General features: G+C 35.3%; 1 protein-coding gene across 2 annotated transcripts in view; it reads right to left on the reverse strand.

Moving 5' to 3' along the window:
* Nucleotides 1–4,358: 4,358 nt before the first annotated feature.
* Nucleotides 4,359–21,018, reverse strand: part of CEP85L (centrosomal protein 85L) — a 163,183-nt gene continuing 146,523 nt past the window's right edge. For both annotated transcript variants that reach the window (XM_081828873.1, XM_081828874.1), the window contains exon 12: nucleotides 4,359–17,041. In XM_081828873.1, coding sequence (XP_081684999.1) covers nucleotides 16,878–17,041 — 164 coding nt within the window. In that variant the 3' untranslated portion in view covers nucleotides 4,359–16,877. The remainder of the gene's footprint in view (nucleotides 17,042–21,018) is intronic.

Genomic DNA, 21,018 nt, shown 5'->3' on the forward strand with positions numbered 1-21,018 from the left:
TCTTTCTTCCGCCATACACAAAAATAAGCTCAAAATTAAAGACCTAAATATGAGATCTGAATCCATAAAAATCCTAGAAGAGAGCATAGGCAGCAATTTCTCTGACACTGGCCATAGCAGATTTTTTTTCCAGCTATGTCCCCTGAGGGAAGGTAAATAAAAGCAAAAATAAACTATTGGGACTACATCAAAATAAAAAGCTTCTGCACAGTGAAGGAAACAATCAATAAAACTAAAAGCAACCTACCGAATGGGAGAAGATATTTGCAAATGGCATATCCAATAAAGGGTTAGTGTGCAAAATATATAAAGAACTAATATAACTCAATACCCCAAAACCAAATAATCCAATTAAAAAACGGGCAGAAGACATGAACAGACATTTCTCCAAAGAAGACACACAGATGGCCAAAAGACACGTGAAAAGATGCTCAGTATCACTCATCACCGGGGAAATGCAAATCAAAACTACAATGAGATACCACCTCACCCAGGTCAGAATGGCTAAAATCAAAAACACAAGAAACAACAAGTGTTGGGGAGGATGTGGAGGAAAAGGAACCCTTGTGCACTGTTGGTGGGAATGTAAACTGGTGCAGTCATTGTGGAAAACAGTATGGAGGTTCCTCAAAAAGTTAAAAATAGAACTATCTTACCACCCAGTAATCACACTACTGGGCATTTACCCCCAAAATACAAAAACACTAATTCAAAGAGATACATGTACCTTTATGTTTACTGCAGCAATATTTACAATAGCCAAACTATGGAAGCAGCTCAAGTGTCCAATGATACATGAATGGATAAAGAAGATGTGGTGTATATATACACAATGAAATATTATTCAGCTGTAAAAAAAGAATGAAATCTTGCCATTTGCAACAACGTGGATAGAGCAAGAGAGTATTATGCTAAGTGAAATAAGTTGGAGAAAGACAAATACCATATGATTTCACTCCTATGTGGAACTTAAGACACAAAACAAATGAACAAAGGAAAGAAAAAAAGAGAGAGGCAAACCAAGAAACAGACTCTTCACTACAGAGAACAAATTGATGGTTACCAGTGGAGAGGGGGGTGGGGTGGGGCTGGGGAAATAGAGAGATGGGGATTAGAGTGCACGTATCATGATGAAAAAAATAAAATGATTAAAAAAACTATACAATCAATAATAAGGGGATAAAAATAAAGGAAATGTGCTTCAAGAAGGAGGAGGAAAAGAAAGAGAGCCAAGTGAAAATATTTTTTCTGAATAAACATATTTTTTAAAGTGTTTTTTTTTTTTTATTGAGAGAGACAGAGAGAGAGCATGAGAGAGAGGAGGGTCAGAGAGAGAAGCAGACCCCCTGCTGAGCAGGGAGCCCGATGCGGGACTCGATCCCGGGACTCCAGGATCATGACCTGAGCCGAAGGCAGTCGCTTAACCAACCGAGCCACCCAGGCGCCCCTAAACATATTTTAATATAACATATTTCTAGCTGTATTTTAAAAATCTATCCCTGTTCCAGTCCTATGTTGTTTTACCTAAGGTAGCCTAGTGATGAAACAAACATCTCATTGTCTGGATTGGGCTCAGGAAGAATTTGTAAATATTGCCTGTACCTGCAGCCTCAATAATCTTTGAAGTGATACAAATGTCCCATAAGCCAAAGAAAAACAGAAGCATAGAAAAATTTGTAAGGAAACTTGGAATAAACAAAAATGGTTACTGAGTCCCTTCAATAGAAAACTATGCATTGTTTAGAGTACATTCTAGGTTATCTGAGGTAAGCCTGTTATTGCCTTTGGAGCTATTTACAATTCTTGTAAGTTGTAGATAACTGATAATAAGGCAAAATGATTGTCTATTGGCAATTCTTGTCTACCAATACACAATAAATTCTGACTAGTGAAGGTTCAATTGACTTCCCTTCCCCATGATGGAAAAACGTTTTGCAAATTCAATACTCCTGATTTATAAATATGTTTGTTATTTGGATTCTCTTTTGAATTAGTTATAACAGCTTTTCTGGCTCCCTTAATTAATGAGTTACATTAAATCTTTGATGCATGTTCACTTTATATTTGTATGAGTCATGCTACTTTTTTGAAAATTATCCTTTAACAGATTTATGAAACAAAATACTTCACCATTTTCAGGTTGAAAAGAAGCCTTCAATTTTTACTGAAAATTGAATCTTGCCATTAGATTAAATTTAAGTGAATTTATATATTCCTGTTACATATTTCTGGAATAGTACTCTTGTATGAAAGCATTAATTCCTGCATAGATGGACGGCCACTTCAAGGCTATTAGGTGTACTGTTTTTCCATAGTACTCTCATTTTTGATGACTTCTGCCTGGAAAATTTTCAGACCAACTCTGCTCCAGGCCTACGGAAAAACTGGGATATAGCCGTAGAAAATATGAATTCATTTGGCTTGCTTTGTGAATTATCACATCAAAGCTAAGACTGACAGCAATGTAATTCTAAAAATGATGATAATGCAATAGCTACAACAGTTGAATAATAACTTCACAATTTACATGTCAGAGAATAAGCGAAGAAGGAGCAGGGAAGGGAATATATTCTCCAATCCAATCCTTTATATAGGGGAGGGAGACCCAGCTGGACCAAAATTCTGGCTACCTCTCAACAGCCAATATTCTCTAATCCAGTCTCTGCTGTCAATAGAAGACTTTGAATAACTTTTTCATGCTTAAATATTAATAACTTTCGGAAACAATGGATGTTGGCAAGGATACAGAGAAAGGGGGACCTCTTACACTGCTGTGGGAATGCAAGCTGGTGCAGTCACTCTGGAAAACAGTATGGAGTTTCCTCAAAAAGTTAAAAATAGAAGTACCCTATGACCCAGCCATTGTATGACTAGGTATTTACCCAAAGGATATAAACATAGTGATTTGAAGGGGCACCTGCCCCCCAATGTTTATAGCAACAATGTCCAGAATAGCCAAACTATGGAAAGAGCCCAGATGTCCTTCAGCAGATAGATTATGAAGATGTTGTGAGTCTATATATAGATGTTGTGTGTCACATATACACACACATACACAATACACACACACACACACACATATACACACAATACACTCATACACATACACACACAATGGAATATTATTCAACCATCAAAAAAATGGAATTTTACCATTTGTAATGACATGGTTAGAACTAGAGGGTATTATGCTAAGTGAAATAAGTCAATCAGAGAAAGACAATTATCATTTGATTTCACTCATATGTGGAATTTAAGAAACAAAACAGAGGATCATAGGGGGAGGGAGGGAAAAATAAAATAAGATGAAATCAGAGAGAGAGATAAACCATAAGAGACTCTTAACTATAGGAAACAAATTGAAGGTTGCTGGAGGGGAGGTTGGTGGGCGGATGGGGTTACTGGGTGATGGACATTAGGAGGGCACTTAATTTAATGAGTACTGGGTGTTACATGCAACTGATTAATCACTAAACTCTACCTCTGAAACTAATAATACACTATATGTTAATTAATTGAATTTAAATAAAGTTAAAAAGATAAAAAATAAATAAAATAAAATATTCATAACTTTCAACATGCTTTCTTTCTCAGGAGGAACGTTATTTTAAAAGAGAATCACAGTCCACATATACATAGTCAATCGATCTTTGACAAACAGCAAAGGCACTTTAATGGAAAAGGACAGTCCTTTCAGCAAATGGTGCTGGAACCATGGGACATCCACATGCAAAAAAAATGAATCGAGATAGATACCTTAAAGCTTTCAAAAAATTAACCCCAAATGGATCACAGACCTAAATGTAAAACACAAAACTATAAAATTCCTAGAAGATAACATAAAAGATCTACATGACCTTGGGTTTGGTAATGACTTTTTTAGAGAACCCCATCAAAAACATAATCCATTAAAGAAAAGTTGAAAAGTGGGACTTCATTATAATTAAACACTTCTGTTTTGAGGACAACACTGTTAGGAGAATGAAAAGATAAGCCATGGCCAGGGAGAAAATGTCTGCCAAACATGTATCTGATAAAAGACTTGTATCCAAAATATACAAAGAACTCTTTAAAACTCAGGAATAAGAAACCAAACAACTCAATTAAAAAATAGGCAAAGGATCTGAACAGATACCCCACCAAAGAAGATATACGGATGGCAAATAATCATATGAAAAGATGTTCAACATCATATATCATTAGGAAAGCAATAATGAGATGACACAACATACCTATTAGACTGCTTAAAATTCAAAACACTGTTAATAACAATGCTGACAAGGATGTAGAGCAGTAGGTAGGAAATCAAAATAGTAAGTCACTTTGAAAAACAGTTTGGCAGTGTTTTACAGAGCTAAACATGGTCTTACCATATGATCCTGCAATTGTGCTCCTAGGTATATATCCCAAAGAGTTGAAACTTTTGTCCACACAAAAAACCTGCACATGAATGTTTATAGCAGCTTTATTCATAATTGTGAAAACCTGGAAACAACCAATTGTTCTTCAATAAGTGAATGGATAAAATTGGTACATCCATACAATGGAATAGTCAATGATAGGAAGAAATAAGCTATCAAGCTGTGAAAAGATATGGAGGAATCATATATGCATATTGCTGAGTGACAGAAGCCAATCTGAAAAGGTTACATACAGTATGATTCCAACTATATGGCATTTTGGGAAAGACAATACTATAAAGACAGTAAAAAAAAAAAAAAAATCAGTTGTTGCCAGGGGTTTGGGGGAAGGGAAGAATAGGTAGAGCACAGAGGATTTTTAGGGCAAACTGTTTTGTAAAATACTGCAATGGTAGATACATGACACCATATATTTGTCAAAACCCACAAAGCTGTTCAAAAGTGAGCCCTAATGTAAACTATAGTCTTCAACTAATAATAACGTTATCAGTATTAGTTAATCAATTATAAGAAATGTACCATACTAATGCAAGATGTTAATAATAGGGGAAACTGCATACAGGTGGAGGGAGAGTAGGTATGCTTTCTATGCAATTTTCCTGTAAACCTGTAAGTGTGAATCACTAGTTGTGAAATATTGGCAGGTTCTTTGTCATAAGCAATTCTCCCAACATCTCTTCAATCACATTCAATAAAAGCATTCTTCCTATTGTAATTTGGCCTTCTGAATATATGGAAGGATTTTGTTTCATTCTTTTTTCTCCAGCACCATTCTTTTTGTCTGCTCCTGCTTAGACTCATCGATGGGCAAATATTAGCACTGAGTCTTAAGTCCTTACACATTTCACTGCTTCCTTTTCCATTTGCACATAAAAGGTACTCTTACTTTCATTCTGAACTCAAAAGCCAGATAAAGACACTTTCTATCCCAAAAGAGCACTCACCAATCTTTGAGATGTTCTCCTCATGGTTCAGCTTTACATTACACCACTTTTCATTCTTCACAATGTTTATTCTAGGCACTTTTTCTAGCTCTGCCCCAGGAGGACCTGACCTTTTTAGTTATTGTTTTCTATACTGCCTGCCATTTGTCAACATGACTTAACTATTGAGGGCAACTGTTCAAGATACAAATAGAATTTAGTTATTTTTCATCACATTTCATTAGATACCGGTTACATGGTTTACCTTGTTACTCAAATTAAAATAGGAATTAGTGGATTCAAATCATTCAGTTGTTAGCAACAGTTTAAAAGTTTTAAGAGATTTGTCAATACCACCTAAGCAAAGTAATTCAATCAGAGAAAGACAATTATCATATGATTTCACTCATATGTGGAATTCATGAAACAAAACAGAGGTCATAGGGGAAGGGAGGGAAAAATAAAACAAGATGAAATCAGAGAGGGAGATAAACCATAAGAGACTCTTAAATATAGGAAACAAATTGGAGGTTGTTGGAGGGGAGGGGTAAGGGGATGGGGTAACTGGGTGATAGACATTAGGGAGGGTACCTGATGTAAGGAGCACTGGGTATTATATAAGACTGATGAATCACTGAACTCTACCTCTGAAACTAATAATACACTATATGTTAATTAATTAAATTTTAAAAAAAGAAAATTTTCAGTACCATATCTGATAACAGCCTTTATTTAATGATTATCATCTAGCCAATTTAATGATATAAATAATTCACTAATTTTAGCAATTATTTTAATAACTCAAATACCTGTAGAAAAAAATAGACTGACAGTACTCCCCAATTAAAAAGTTTATCTTTGCTTCTCCAGCTGAAATGTTTAGAAAGAGAAGTTAGTCAAAGCAAATATTGTAGAACCCAACTCTTATTTCCAGCAAAAAACATACGTTTATTGATTGTGCACTAGGTCCATGCCACTGTGAGGCATACAAGAATAAGAAAGAGGTGGTTAGACATAATTCCATTTGAATTGAATTTTTGAAAAGTAGAACTGGGAAGAAGTTCAATCTAAAGGAGAAAGAAGCATTAAGTTGGATGGGAATAATTTGGTATTTATTAAGCAGAGCTGAGTGTCTATTTTGACCAAAGTATGAACACTAGATTAGCAGGAGGGAAAAGCTTGAAAAATAGGATAAGGAAAAAGAGAACAAAAAGAACACTGAATGGCAGGTTAAGAATTTCTTTAGTAGACAATGGGAAATAATTGAAGGTTTTTGAGCCATTCTGAAGGTTATTCAGAAGCAGATATGCAGGATTGATTAGAAGGGGGAAAATTTAGTAAAGTAAATATATTATGAAATAGTCTAGAAAGGGATTCATTTTGTATGGTGATAGCAGTTCTTATAAGAACCAGAATAACTAGAACTAGAATAACTGCACCATAATCACTGTAGCAAACAACTAGAAGAGATCAAAGTTAACAAAGGACAATATCCTTGGAAAACAATACTTTAACCAACAAAAGGGGGTGGCAGAATACCCACTGTCAGGCTGAATTTGTTTTAAAACCAGTTGTACAAATGTCTTACAAGAAACAAAGATTTCTGCTTCCTCACAATCCATGAAATTCAGATCAACCCTCCCATAGAGTGAACTAGGAAATGTTGAAAAAAAAAAATCTACTTGAAGACATCAGAGAGCTAATGATGCAGTAAAAAATATCATAGGCCCATGAGCCAGTAGAAGAAAGAAGCTATGAGAGGTTACCGTAGACGTTGGGGCTATTTTTCCTTTAGGGCTACCTGCCATTTCCGGAGGAGATTGCTAAGAAGCTAGACAGAGCTTTCCTCACACTTATGGACCTAGGACAGGGGTCAGCAAAATTTCCTATAGAGAGCCATATAAAAAATAATTTTGGCTTTGGGGGCCATTTGTCTCTAACAACTACTCAACTTTGTCATTATTGCATAGAAGTAGCCTTAGGCAATATATAAATGAACGGGCATAAGAGTGTTCCAATAAAACTTTATTTATAAAACCAGGTGGTAGGCTAGATTTGGCCTGTGGCTCATAATTCACTAATTCCTGGGCTAGAGGTAAAATTGGAAACTATAGTCCTCATAGGAAGGCAGGCCCTGGTAAAGTGCCCTTGGCTTTGGATTGTGATTCTGCTAGGTGAGCCAGATGAAGAGTGGCTCTCCCAGGGGCTCAAACTCTTGCTCTAAATCATCTGAATCCCTGAGTTAAGGTGATTAGTGCCCCTAGCCCTCCAGAAGCTAATTTAAATCTTGTCTGAAGAAATATAACATCATCAAGAGCCTCAAATTATGTCTATATTTTAAATTTATATAAAATATTCAGCTCTTAATAAAAATAATCAGGCATATGAAGAAATAAGACTATAAAAATAAACAATAGATGGTAGAAATAAACCAACTGAAGATACAAATAATGGGCTTTAAAATAGTTATACTTAATATGCTCTTGAGAGTGTTAGCAGAAAACTGATAATTCTGAGGAAGGACCAAATGGAAATCCTAGAACGGAGAAATATAATACCAGATATTGAGAACTCAATGGACGGATTTCACAGGTAAAATAGTTAAAAGCAGAAATATTGAACTGAAAGATATACCAGAACTTTCAGAAAGAAGAGAAAACAAAAGATTAGTAAAGAACATAAGAAACACAGGGAATAAAAGAGAAGATATACATAATTGAGGTCATAAATGGAGAGGAGAGAAAATGAGGCAGAAATAATATGTAAAGGAATAATAAGCTGAGAATTTTCCAAAATGAAATATATCAACTCACAGATTCAAAGAAACTATCAAACCAAAACAGGGACAGGACGTCTGGGTGACTTAGTTGGTTAAGCATCTGCCTCCAGCTCAGGTCATGATCTTGTGGGAGTCCTGGGATGGAGCCCTACATCAGGCTCTCTGCTTAGTAGTGAGTCTGCTTCTCCCTCTGTGATCTCTTTCACTCTTCCTCTCTCTCAAATAAATAAATAAAATCTTAAGAAAAAATAACAGCAACAAACATAAACAGGGACAATATAAGCAAAACCACTCCTAGGAACATTATACTACAAAACTACTACTACTGGGGGGAGGTGGGGGGAGGATTATACCCCATGACCAAGTAGTATTTGTTCCTGAAAGGCAAGGATGGTTCAATATACAAAAATTAATATAATGCACCATCCTGAAAAATTTACCATCCAGGTAAATAAATATGACCTCTTTAAATATTTCATATTCTTGGGGCACCTGGGTGGCTCAGTCAGTTGAGTCTGACTCTTGATTTTGGCTCAGGCCATGATCTCAAGCCCCACATCGGGCTCTGTGCTCAGCACAGAGTCTTGCTTGAGACTCTCTCTCCCTCTGCATCCTCCCCACCCCCACCACCTCCTGCTCATGTTCTCTCTAAAATAAATAAATCTTTAAAAAAATATTTCATATTCTCCATTTTCTCAATCTTCTCCTTTTGAAGTTCCAATTAAATTTTTTATTAAACCATGTCATTATATCCTTCATGTTTTCAACCTACTTTTCTGGATGATTTCTTGACTCTATTTCAGTTTACAAATTCTCTCTTTGTCTGTATCTAATATGCTATTTAATTGTTCCATTTAATTTTTAATTATCATATTTTTCCCTTCCAAAAATTCTATTTGATTTTTCTCAAAGTTCCTTGCTCCTTTTTTAGTGTAAACTTTTTAATTATACACACATATAGAAAAGCACAGGAATTACAAGGGTACACTTAATGAATTTTCACAAAGTGAGCACATCTGTGTAAATATCCCCCAGATCAAGAAATAGAGCAGCCCCAGAAGCCCAGAACTTCCCTTGTGCCTCTTCTAGTCACTACCTCATAGATGAGTTTTGCACGATCTAACACTTTATATAAATTTAATCATATAGTATTTTCTATTTATAACATAAGTACATTATTACATATAGTTGAGCCTAACGTGTGGCTCAGTCCTATAACCCTGAGATCATGACCTGAGCTGAAATCAAAAGTCAGACACTTAACCAACTGAGCAACCCAGGCACCCTGCTAACTCTCTACTTTATATGCACCAAAGCCTTGCCACCTGTCCTCCATTTGACTGTTAAAACTGAAGATGATTATTTAGCACAACCACATGATCTAATTTAGCATCACCAATAACGGTACATCATGAACTTCCAAATATGATGAAAAATACACATCACCCAAGTAGCATTTTTGCCAAAAATATTTGACCTCAATCTAATCATAAGAATCAGAAAAAGCCAGACTGTGGCACATTTATAAGATATTGACAAATATTAATGCTCTAAAAATTCAGAAATTCTCCAAAAAGACAATACTTGTTTTGTTTTTTTTTTCAGAAGTTAAACCAAGGGTCTTACATGTGTTTTCTTGGATTAAGCAAATACCTGAATCATTAATGATATAGCTTAAAAGGAGACTTTGGAGGTTCCAATTTAATTTTTTTAAAGCTCAAGTATCTGACATCTATTTTATAGTAGTTTGAGACTAAACAGAACAAGGTTAACAGAAATGAAGTACCCAAAACAAATGTGAAAGAATGGAAAAATAGAAACTTAAAGATTTGACAAGTGATTTGTTTAGGAGACAGTGTGGAAGGTAGAATAGTAGTAGTCCTCATAAAGATGTCTAAATCATATTCCCTGGAACCTATGAGATTACATGTCTAATTACATGTCAAAGAGGAATTAAAGATGCAAGCAGAATTAAGATTGCTAATCAACTATGACCCTAAAATAGGGAGATTATCCTGGATTATCTGGGAGGGCCAAATCAAATCTTAGGGTTTCTTAAACGGGGAAGAGGGCAGCAGAGGAGAACCAAATAGATGGCAGTGTGAAAGGGGCTTGGCCTGACATTGCTGGCTTTGAAGAGAGAAGAATGGGGCCATAAACAAAGGAATGTAATTAGAAGCCCCCCCCCCCCCCCGCCAAAAAAAAGCAAAAAAAACCAGATTCTCCCACAGAGTCTACAGAAAGGAACACAGCCCTGTCAACACCTGGATTTCAGCCCAGTGAGAACCATTTTGGAGTTCTGACCTCCAGAACCGTGTTAATAAATTATATTTCAATAAGCTAGTAAGTTTGTGGAAATTTGTTACAGAAGGAATAGGAAACTAATATGGATGGGTATATAGGGAAGAAATCACCACAAATGATTCTTGGAATAAAGGTGTAACTTATGGAAATGTAGCAGCTCAACAAGGAAGCAGCTTTTGGAAGAAGGAGTTTAATTTTGAGCACTAATAGGCAACAGAAATCTAGCAAGTGGTTTAGAGTCAGGTTATGGAGTTAAAGAGGCCTGGTTCTTATTGTGGCTGTTACAAGCTCTTCTAACTTGTTCAAGATATTAAACCTTTCTATGGCTCCATCTTTTGGCCTTAAGTGGGGATAATAATAGCACCTACTTCTACTTCATAGAATATTATAAAGAGAAATAAACGAGATGATTTATGCAAGGTCCTTACACTAGGCTGGCATGTGTTCAAATGTTAATGAGAATGATGATGATGATGTTGATGATGATATAGAAGGCAATGGCTGTGCATTATTTTTTAATCACAGGCGATTAAACAAGTTTAACCACTTGTTTTATGACTAAATGATCAGTGTAGGAATACAAGGTGTAAATTAAATTACCTTGCTTTCTTGTTTAGAAGGGATGCCAGCTGTATACACTATTTCTGTTTAAATTATTATTCTCCAGACTTGTGCATAATATATGCGCTCAAAGTTAGATGCAACAGCATTCATTTTCTAAGTTGAGATTTTGTTCCTTTCTAAAGGATGTTTGCTCTGCTGGATCCACACCCCACCATTTTGTGCCATTACTACCATGTATCTCACACCTCTTTTAAATGGAGTCGTCTGTGTTTCCACACAGAATGGTTCTGTTTGGTTAGGGGAAGTTGGCTTGGAGAAGCTCAAACCATTGGCAAAATCACTGGGACGTACACTATCAAAAGCTCTTTGTTGACTCCCCCCCATCAAAATATTTTTTTTTTAACCAGATCAAAAATAATCATATCTTTCTTTCTGAAGGAGAGACCTCTTAACTAATCACCTTAAAAATGTTCTAGGATTTTGTCCACTCTGTTTTTATTTGTAAGACATTCGCTTGCAACCTATATGGTTTGTGATGCATGATTTCCAAAGTGGTCCTTCTCCTGTTAACTGAATTAGATGCCTCACAAAAGACTGACAGAGCAATGCCAAGTTAGTTGGACTGCAAACAGATACTGCTAATCCAAATATTAACCAACTTCCTAGAGACATTGAGGCTACCGCCCATACGTGTGAGAACAAGGACCAAGGGTGCCATCCACAGGGCATCTCTGGGCCCAGGCTAGCAAACCATTAAAGCTTAGATGTCAAGGCCCCTGTGGAGTAACCTTTTAACAAGGTTGTATTTGTGTATGTTTCAGTAAGGTTTCAACCTCTAATTAAAAGGGGGAAAATAAGTATGATTTAACTTGCCAGCCCAACCTTCCAGCAATATGAAAAACTGAAACCGATGCTGTCTGTTGGAAAAGTAGAAAGAAAACTCTTGATTTAATTAGGGATTTTTAAAAAATCGAAAAGGGGGACACAGCACTATTAGCTAAAATAAATACAGGCATGCCTTTGTATTTATGGCACCTGTCATCAGAAAATCTCAGTGCCCTTCATGGAAAGACCCTGAGAAAAAACTTTTCAGTAACTGAAAAGAAATTGTAAGAGACTAAAAGCAGAAGTATCCATGTTCTAGTCAAAGATTCTCTTGTGTGTTCATAGAAAGCTTTTACCTAAAAGTCAAGTCATTGAGAATTCAGTGGAGTCTGAAATTTTGAATACATTCTTATATTAACATTAGGCACTCCCAAAGACATATATCTTTTTATAAAAAATTTATTTCTCTGTAAATACAAATTCCAACATCACAAACAATAGTCCAGTGGAAAAATACTTAGCCATTAACATTGAAAACTTTTTTTAATTTAATAAATAGAACTTTGGCATTCAAAATTCTAGCTGTAAACCCTATTAAAAAACAAAAACAAAAAAATAACCCCTTTACAAAAAAAGAGGCAAGAATGATAGATCAGAAGGCATAAGCCAACCAGTGGCTTCACATTCTTTTTACAATAACTGTATTTCAATTAAGTCATGACCACTCTGTATTTACACATGAGGTATTCTGGGTGGTTCAAAAACTGAACCGAGTTTACAAAAACCACCAGTCATAGTGACTGATTATACACTCTTCTGTGCTTTTAATGTAACCACCTCGCTAGCACCTTACTACTTCTTGTCATCACACCAATGTGATGCCAAATTTTATCTTCCTGTATTTAAATATTTATACATATATATACACACATATGCACACAAATAACTACATTCTGAAGGAGTTTCCTGCTCACTATACTGGGAAAAGGCTGGGCTCCAAAGACATATCCTCTCATGTTTCCTAAGGTATCTAACCTAGTAATGAAAACCTGTTCCTTGCTTAAGAAAAAAATCCTTAATCAAGTCTATTTACAGAAGAACAAGGTGCGATAATCATCAACATTCTTATAACTCACATAAAACAGAAATGAATGCTTACTGTAGGCAAAAAGGCACAAAAGGTTCTCTCTGTATGCAGCTGCAATAGTGTTGTTAATGACTTATTGATTTGAAACTACATTAATATACTCAGTATTTCTTTTAAGTAACAAAAAAATGCAAAAGCTTTCCCCCTTCATGATTAAATGTATAATATTATCATACAGTAATATACCACCATGGCATCTTGGGGTAAAGTTGGAAATTATACTCTTTACACCAAATAGGAAATCATTTTTCTTGTTTTGTGAACACTGAAAATTGTCAAAAATGGGAACAAAATGAATTAACTTTGGCTTTGAGAGCTATAGCTACTGGCAGTTTCAAATGATATAGTCTGAGTGAGCATGGTTATGAGAATTGCTTATTATTGTACTTACATATCTACAATGACAGAAATCTACATCAGAGAATGCCAATAATCAAAACTAAAGGTGTGCCTGAGCTGAACTATGCTATGTAAAAATACAGTCCCAAATTCCCAGCTACTAAGTTATTCAATGAATTATTACTGATATTGAAAGAATATTTTCCCAATAAAGTAGTTCCTTTAAAAATATCCTCGAAGAGATTTCTAGTATTGTCTTGAACTATGACAAGATTAATTTATAAGCTCCTTACTGAATCAGAAATGTACAATATCCATTTTAGCAACACTTTGCAGCCCTTGAGATTGTCTTTAACAAGCTACTGAAAGAAGTCTAATTCAGTGAGTAAACTGTCATGACCAAAATAAATTTCATTAAAAATAATGTTGTTAATAGTAAACACTGAATCCCATTTCAAATATAAAAAGGGACCACACTTATTTAAAAAGAAATCCAGGAATGACTTAACCTAGTCATTACTTAAGCTTTCAAAATTAGAGGCCACTGAAAATTTACTAACAGTTTAACTAAAGTCATCCTTCAGACATCAAATGAAAAAAACAACTAACCATTGTGCCTTTGATTCAGTTATTTTTATCTGCACAGGTAACTGGGTCTTTTATTGAGATACTGTTACTTTATCCCTGCTCGAATAAGCTCAACTTCAAAATCCAGAAAACCAATAATAAATGTTAATACTGCATGAGACACTTCCTAAGAAGACAAGCATTGAACTCACAAAAGCATAATTAAAAAGTTTTCACATCTAAGGAAATTATCAAATATGTTTAACTTCAAAATTTAGGTTAATTTTCATCTCAGACATATATCAGTATAATAACTTCTGAAAACATCCTAGTTCAAACTAGAATAAGACACTATAGTGTTTCTATTTGCCCATCTTACTTGACCTAACAGCAAAATCTTTGTTTTCAATTGAGATATCGATATTATTATATTCTAACAGAAGAGGTTATCTTGGGAAAGGGGAATTTTCTGAAAAATAAAATAAAAATTAAATACTGACAAATTAGAATACTACTATTTCATTTCCCCAAAAATATTCCAAGACTGTCTACTTATTACCTAGGTCCCTTCACAAACTCCAGACTCCAAGAGATTACTTTTGTACTTTTGTAACTCAGGGTTATATTTAAACTTATACTTACACTATCACATCTTATTTTCCTTTTTTATTTATGGAGAGGTAGACATTTTGGAACTGAAATACACCAGTAGTAGTTTGTCAATTTTCTAAATTAACACATTTTTACCTCAAGACATGTGAATTAAGTCAAATTCTATAAGTTTTAGAAACCTTATTTAAAAAATTAAATATTTTATCCTAAGCCAGAAAAAAATATGTATCTACAGTAAATTAAAGCAAATGTTTAAGTTTGTTTAAAATAATAATAATAACCATAAAACTCCAAAACATATACTAAAAACCTAGAAGACATTAAGAACCTAGTGACCCAAATCAGTGATTATTTATGCACATTAGTGCTATCATCTTAGGGTGCCTTTACTTCCAAAATCGTGGAGGTATGACTAGGTACTCTGGTAGGGGGCTGGAGTTTCTATTGAGAGAGAACATAACAATGTTGTGTGCTGCACCGTGGCTTATCTCATTCAGATGCTATTATCTACTTGATATAAAGGCCCTTTTTTACAGATATTTTTACAAGGCAGAATTCTTTTGCATCAGATTTTTGGTATAAATTTACTACTCCCTGATTGTCTTCAAACCACCAACATTAAAAAACAATTGAACAAATTAGAATGCCACATTCTTACGATGACTTTTCCTTATTAGGACAGGTACTTGGAATGCAGAATCACATGATGCACTGATTTCTTAGTGCCCAGATCCTAAGCAGTAAGAGTAGGGAGGACTCAGGCACTGAACAAAAGGAAAGTTTGATGTCCTTACAATGTATTATAACCAATTGTTGTAACATAACCACAAAATAACTTACTGAGTGCTGCATATTAGCCAAATTCTGAACTGAATGTCTTCCTGGGTAGTTTCCTTGAAGTTTTTATCCCACATATGTTTTCACTGCTGAAAATATGTAAGAAAAATCTTTTCTAGGAGCAGCCTTTATACCAGTATATAAGCCTGGCAAAAAAACCAGACATGTGATCTCTTCTTGCCCCAAACAGTATTATCCTGCTGAATTCACACCCCTTATTCCTTCTACCTCTTATTTAGTCTTGACCTACATGAGACCTGGCTGCATCAAGAAAACAAACCAGTTTGTAAAGAACAATGATTGCCATAATTAAGTATATTCAAAAGAATGTAATAAATGCTCTGAAGGCAATAAAATATGTAGTCCTTCCAAAACTCCAACTAAAACAGGAAAATACTCATTTGGAAGTTTAAATAATTGTATGTCTACTTAAAAATCAGTTGCATCTCATAATGATATCCTGCACTCCAGAAGAAGAAATAATCTTGTCGTGTATGAAAAACCGTTTTTAATGTACTTTACCTAATACATGTAATTGAAATATCACCTGGTTTTGATTTTGTTTTATATTTGTGATAATTCTGATATAAAGAATACAGGTTGGCTTTTTCTTAAAGTAGTTTTAACTTTAAGACATACAAAACTGTTAAAATGTAAACATTTGAGAATTGGATAAACTATTGTTCCAGAGTGACTTTTTTAATCCTTCTTTTACAATGGCCTTAGAAGGTTAGCATTAATTCTTTATGGCTTTGTTTACATTGATACAAGTGAAAAATTGTAAATAGTAAGGGACATGTTAAAATTAGTTCAAGTTGTGTTAAGTTGCCTTGTGATATATAAATTGCAATGCTAATGAAAAAGATTATCACATAACATTTCATACCTCGAAGGCAACCCACAATCACTCTGGAAAAATAGCTGACCTATCTACAGTGCTAACATCAACCCAACCCCACAACCTCATCATCTCAGCACAGTGGTTGTCTGAAAGACAGATGGTTCAAAACACAGCTGTACTACTATTAAAACACTCGCCTGCTGTTGGAGCTCTTGTGCAGCCAGCCCTTGAAAACCCCAAAGTACAACACAAGCTTCTACATGAAAGAAAAGAAATACAAGAATAAACAGTGTGTGCCTTTCTTAGAAGCTTTGCTTTGACCTTAGAAATCCTTATAATTTTGTGAATACACACACACATACACACACACACAACTGCAGATAAAAAGAAATCCTACTCCTTTATCTGAAGGGCACTCTTCACAGCTTGGTCCTACAATCAGTAGTTTGAGAAGACAGATTTTTTTTTCCCCTTATACACGTCATCACATTTTTCTAATAGTAATTTGGTTTTTTGGCCTGATTAGATAAGCCCCTTTGAAACCTCATCAAATCCCCTTTCTCCCCCAGGAAAACAAATCCACAGAAAAAAAAAAATCCTATGTGTAAGTGATATGTCACTTGCGACTTTCCATTATGGCTCCTAAAAAGAAATATGAAGAACTGTAACACAGCAGCATTTAACAATGGGTCATTATTGCTGTGGGACCAATAGTTGATCACTGGGTAATGCAGTTGTCTCCCATGTCCTGGGCATAGCGGTCTGATATTGTAGTCCTTAATTCATCGATGTCCCTCCGTAACTGGCATACATCTGACAATTTTTTAGTGAGTGTTTCTGGGCTATAGTCATTCTCAGTCTCTTCAGCTGAACAGTTCATTGCTGTGGAAATAAAATATGGAGAATGTCTCACACTTTTTTTGAACAAAGGCATTTTAGGATTTTTAACTTCAGTATCATTAGAAATACAATGCTGTATGCTGAATACCAGTCAGGTTCAGATTTACATGATGTATCATTCAGTATTAAATAGATCTTATTTACTTGTTCCTTTTAAATTTTTGCTAATTAAATTGCATTAAATCCATACAGTAATACACACACGTTTAACATGTTTAAAGGATGACAACATTCCAAAAGTAGGAAGAAGCATGCTCTAATAGCTCTCTTCAAGCTCAACTACAGCACTCATTCTGACTTGATAAAAATCTGAAAATCACTTCTGTATTAAGGAGTGATAGCTTAAATTTTTATAGACTGCAAAATGGGTTTATTGGCATGAAAGCATAAATATCCAAAACATATGGGTGTGTGTGTGTGTGTGTGTGTGTGTGTACGAACCACTACAACCCTACGCAATTGAACTGGGCTGATGGCTAGCTGCCCAATGGCTGAATGACTGAGGGTGAGGCCCTGAGGCAGTTGGCTTGTAATTATTTACATCAGTTCCTCTCTTTGTCAGCACATCTCAACATAAAAGCAGATGGAGCCAGTAATTGTAAAATAAATCTTTCCTTATACCTTCACTGGCATTGGTAGCTTACTGGAGGTGTAAGACTAAGATTAACTTATATGTTATTTTAACAAACACTAACTGAACACCTGCTATGATCCAGGCACTATGCTAGATGCTAAGGCCAGCAAAATAATGGATGTAGTAGTTTATTAATGATTTACATATACTTCATAAACAAGCACAGTCAAGTATTGTAGGTGTCCTACCACCATACACAGGCTACAATGGCACAAGGAAGAGAACAACCAGCCTAACTGGAGAGGGCACAGGTTCACTGGATGGGCCAAGGATGCAGAATGAATAAAGGTACAAAAGCAGAAAACCAAAGAATCTGAGAAACTTCAAGAAAATGAGTAACAAGCTCTAAAATGGCAGAGCACAAATTATGAAAGGCAAGGGTCAAGAAATAAGGCTAAAGAGGCAGGTGGGAACTACCTATCTCTATTTTAGGGGACTGTAAGTATTAGGAAATCAGAATCACCATTAGGTTAGATCACTCTGGCAGCAATGTGAAAAAATTTGGATTAGTGGGGGAAAGTGGGCAAGACAGTTGACAAAGAGACCAGTCCAGGTGAAGACTTTGAAAGCTTGATTTAAGGCAATAGGGCAGTGGAGATGTAATGGGAGGAATGAATGCTAGGAAGGGACTGGTAGAAATGATAGAGCTCAACCATCATGAGTTGTATAGGGGTTAGGGACTAGGCAAACGACATACCCAGATGAAGGAAAGAGTAGGGTGGAGAAAAATCTGGATTAGTGTGACAGGTGGATAGAGGTGCTACTCACTGACAGGAGGAGTAGGTTTAGGGAGGGAAGAAAGGTAGGTTCTCTTTTAGATATAGTTGAGTCTATGATGCCTATTGAATAACTGGTTCTAATATAAGGTAAGTATAATCAAGAGCCCAGAAGGGACATTCTAGGCAGGGTAAGAGATAAATGTCTGTATGCACTAACAGAAAACAAAAGGACTTGGCTAAGATTACTGAGAGAAAATATATAAAAAGAGAGGCAAAAGCATCCAAATTTTTGAGGAATAAATAAAACTTTCACTGTTTGCAGATGACACTATTTGCAGAAAACCCTGAAGACTACCAAAGAACTGATAAATGAATTCAGTAAAGTCACAGGACACAAATTATACAAGTATAAAGAAACCTGCTGCATTTCTATACACTAAGAGTGAAGTAGCAGAAAGAGAAATTAAAAAAACAATCCCATTTACAGTTGCACCAAAAAGAATACAATACCTAGGAATATACTTAACCAAGGAGGTGAAAGACCTGTATGCCCTAAACTATAAAACATGGATGAAAGAAACTGAAGACAACACCAACAAATGGAAAGATATGCTGAGCTCATGGATTGGAAGAAGTAATATTGTTAAAATATCCATACTACCCAAAGTAATCTACAGATTTAATGTAATTCCTGTCAAAATACCAACGCTTTTCACAAATGTTGTGAAAAAATCCTAAAATTTGTATGGAACCACAAAAGATCTCAAATAGCCAAAGCAATCTTCAAAAACAACAAAGCTGGAGGTATTGTAATCCCAGATTATAAGACATACTACAAAGCTGTAGTAATCAAAACAGCATGGTACTGGTACAAAAACAGACACATAGATCAACAGAACAGAGTGTCCAGAAATAAATTCATGCTTATATGGTCAATCTTTGGCAATGGAAGTAAAAATATACAATGGGGAGAAGACAAATGGTTTTTGGTCCACTCAACAAATGGTGTTGGGGAAATTGGACAGCTACATGCAGAAGAATAAAACTGGACTGCTTTCTTAGACCATACACAAAAATAAACTCAAAATGGATTAAAGACCTAAATATGAGATCTGAAACCATGAAACTCCTGGAAGAAAACACAGGCAGTAATTTCTTTGACATCAGCCATAGAAACATTTTTCTAGACAGGTCTTCTCGGGCAAAGGAAACAAAAGCAAAACCAAACCATTGGGATTATACCAAAATAAAAAGCTTTTGCACAGCAAAACGAAAACTATCAGCAAAACAAAAAGACAATCTATAGGATGAGAGAAGATATTTGCAAATGATATATTGGATAAAGGATGAATATTCAAAATATATAAAGAACTTATACAACACAATAACAAAAAACCCACAAATAATCCAATTTAAAAAAAGAAACAAAAAAAAATCAGCAACAAAAGATTTCCAGGAGACACTAATAATTTAAATGGCAGAGAATTCCAGAGAAGACTAAGACTCAGCAGTCATAAAGGCAGAAGTAGAACCTAGAGAACGAAGCCATGGAAACTGTGGTAGCAGAGCATTTTAAAAAACAAGGGTGGGGTGAACAGTGTCAATGAGCAATGGATGGAGTGAGGAGACAGGGATTCAAAATAATCCACTGGTTTTTGACAAATTAGCTAGCTGGTCAAATTTTCACAGTACCAGGATATAAGGTAAGGATTATGGGGTTAAACTTGAAAGACTGGAAGGGGTATACATTGGGAGGTGAATGCGACAAAGTTCTTGAATCTCTCTTTTTATTCACATTTGGATAGTTCTCTTAATCTAATTACTGGAAAAGTTGACAAATACTATATGTAGAAGAATACAAATGCAGAAGGTTACAAAATAACTGAAGGGGTGACCACCTCTAAAATGGTGAAGAGAATGAGTCTTTTGTGTGTGAGCTTTTACTGCTAACTAAACCACCCCGTGTTGACCTGGCAAACCTCTCCGACTCTAAGATTCAAGCCGAACACCAGAGCCTTCACAGCCCTTCCCATTTAGTTAGTTTTCCCCTTGGGCCCCCATTGTCCTCCGCCCACATCTCAATTATAGTACTTATCACAATGCTCTAGTAATTTAGTTTGTGCGTGGGCCAACGGCTGTGCTCAACTGCATTATCCGCACCTTAGTATCTGGACTATATAAAGCATTTAATAATTACTTACTAAGTCAATATACTTACACTTTAAAGTGTTTCTTACATGCCCACATATATGTATACACATATCTGACATCTCCGAGCACAGTTACATGTTTCATTTAACAAGGGCTATACTTTGATGGAAAGTATTCTTGGTTTTGTCAAAATAACTATCATGACGCCAGATGGTAGAATCTTTTTGATGAAACTAAATAAAACTAGTGTCCACTCTAGTCACATATTAACCATATTATTAGGCAATTATTCAATACAACATAGTAGGTACATAAACCTTACAGTCTTACTCCAATCATATCTCCTTACTTATGCCCATTTCTTCTGTATTAAAAAGAGACCAACATATCAATATTATAGTAATTTAGAACCACATGCAGAGATGTGTGTTTCTGCAAAAGCAGCACAGAAGGGA

The sequence above is a fragment of the Leptonychotes weddellii genome, chromosome 8 (genome assembly GCF_054177405.1).
Source record: "Leptonychotes weddellii isolate Sample4059 chromosome 8, ASM5417740v2, whole genome shotgun sequence".
NCBI lineage: Eukaryota > Metazoa > Chordata > Mammalia > Carnivora > Phocidae > Leptonychotes > Leptonychotes weddellii.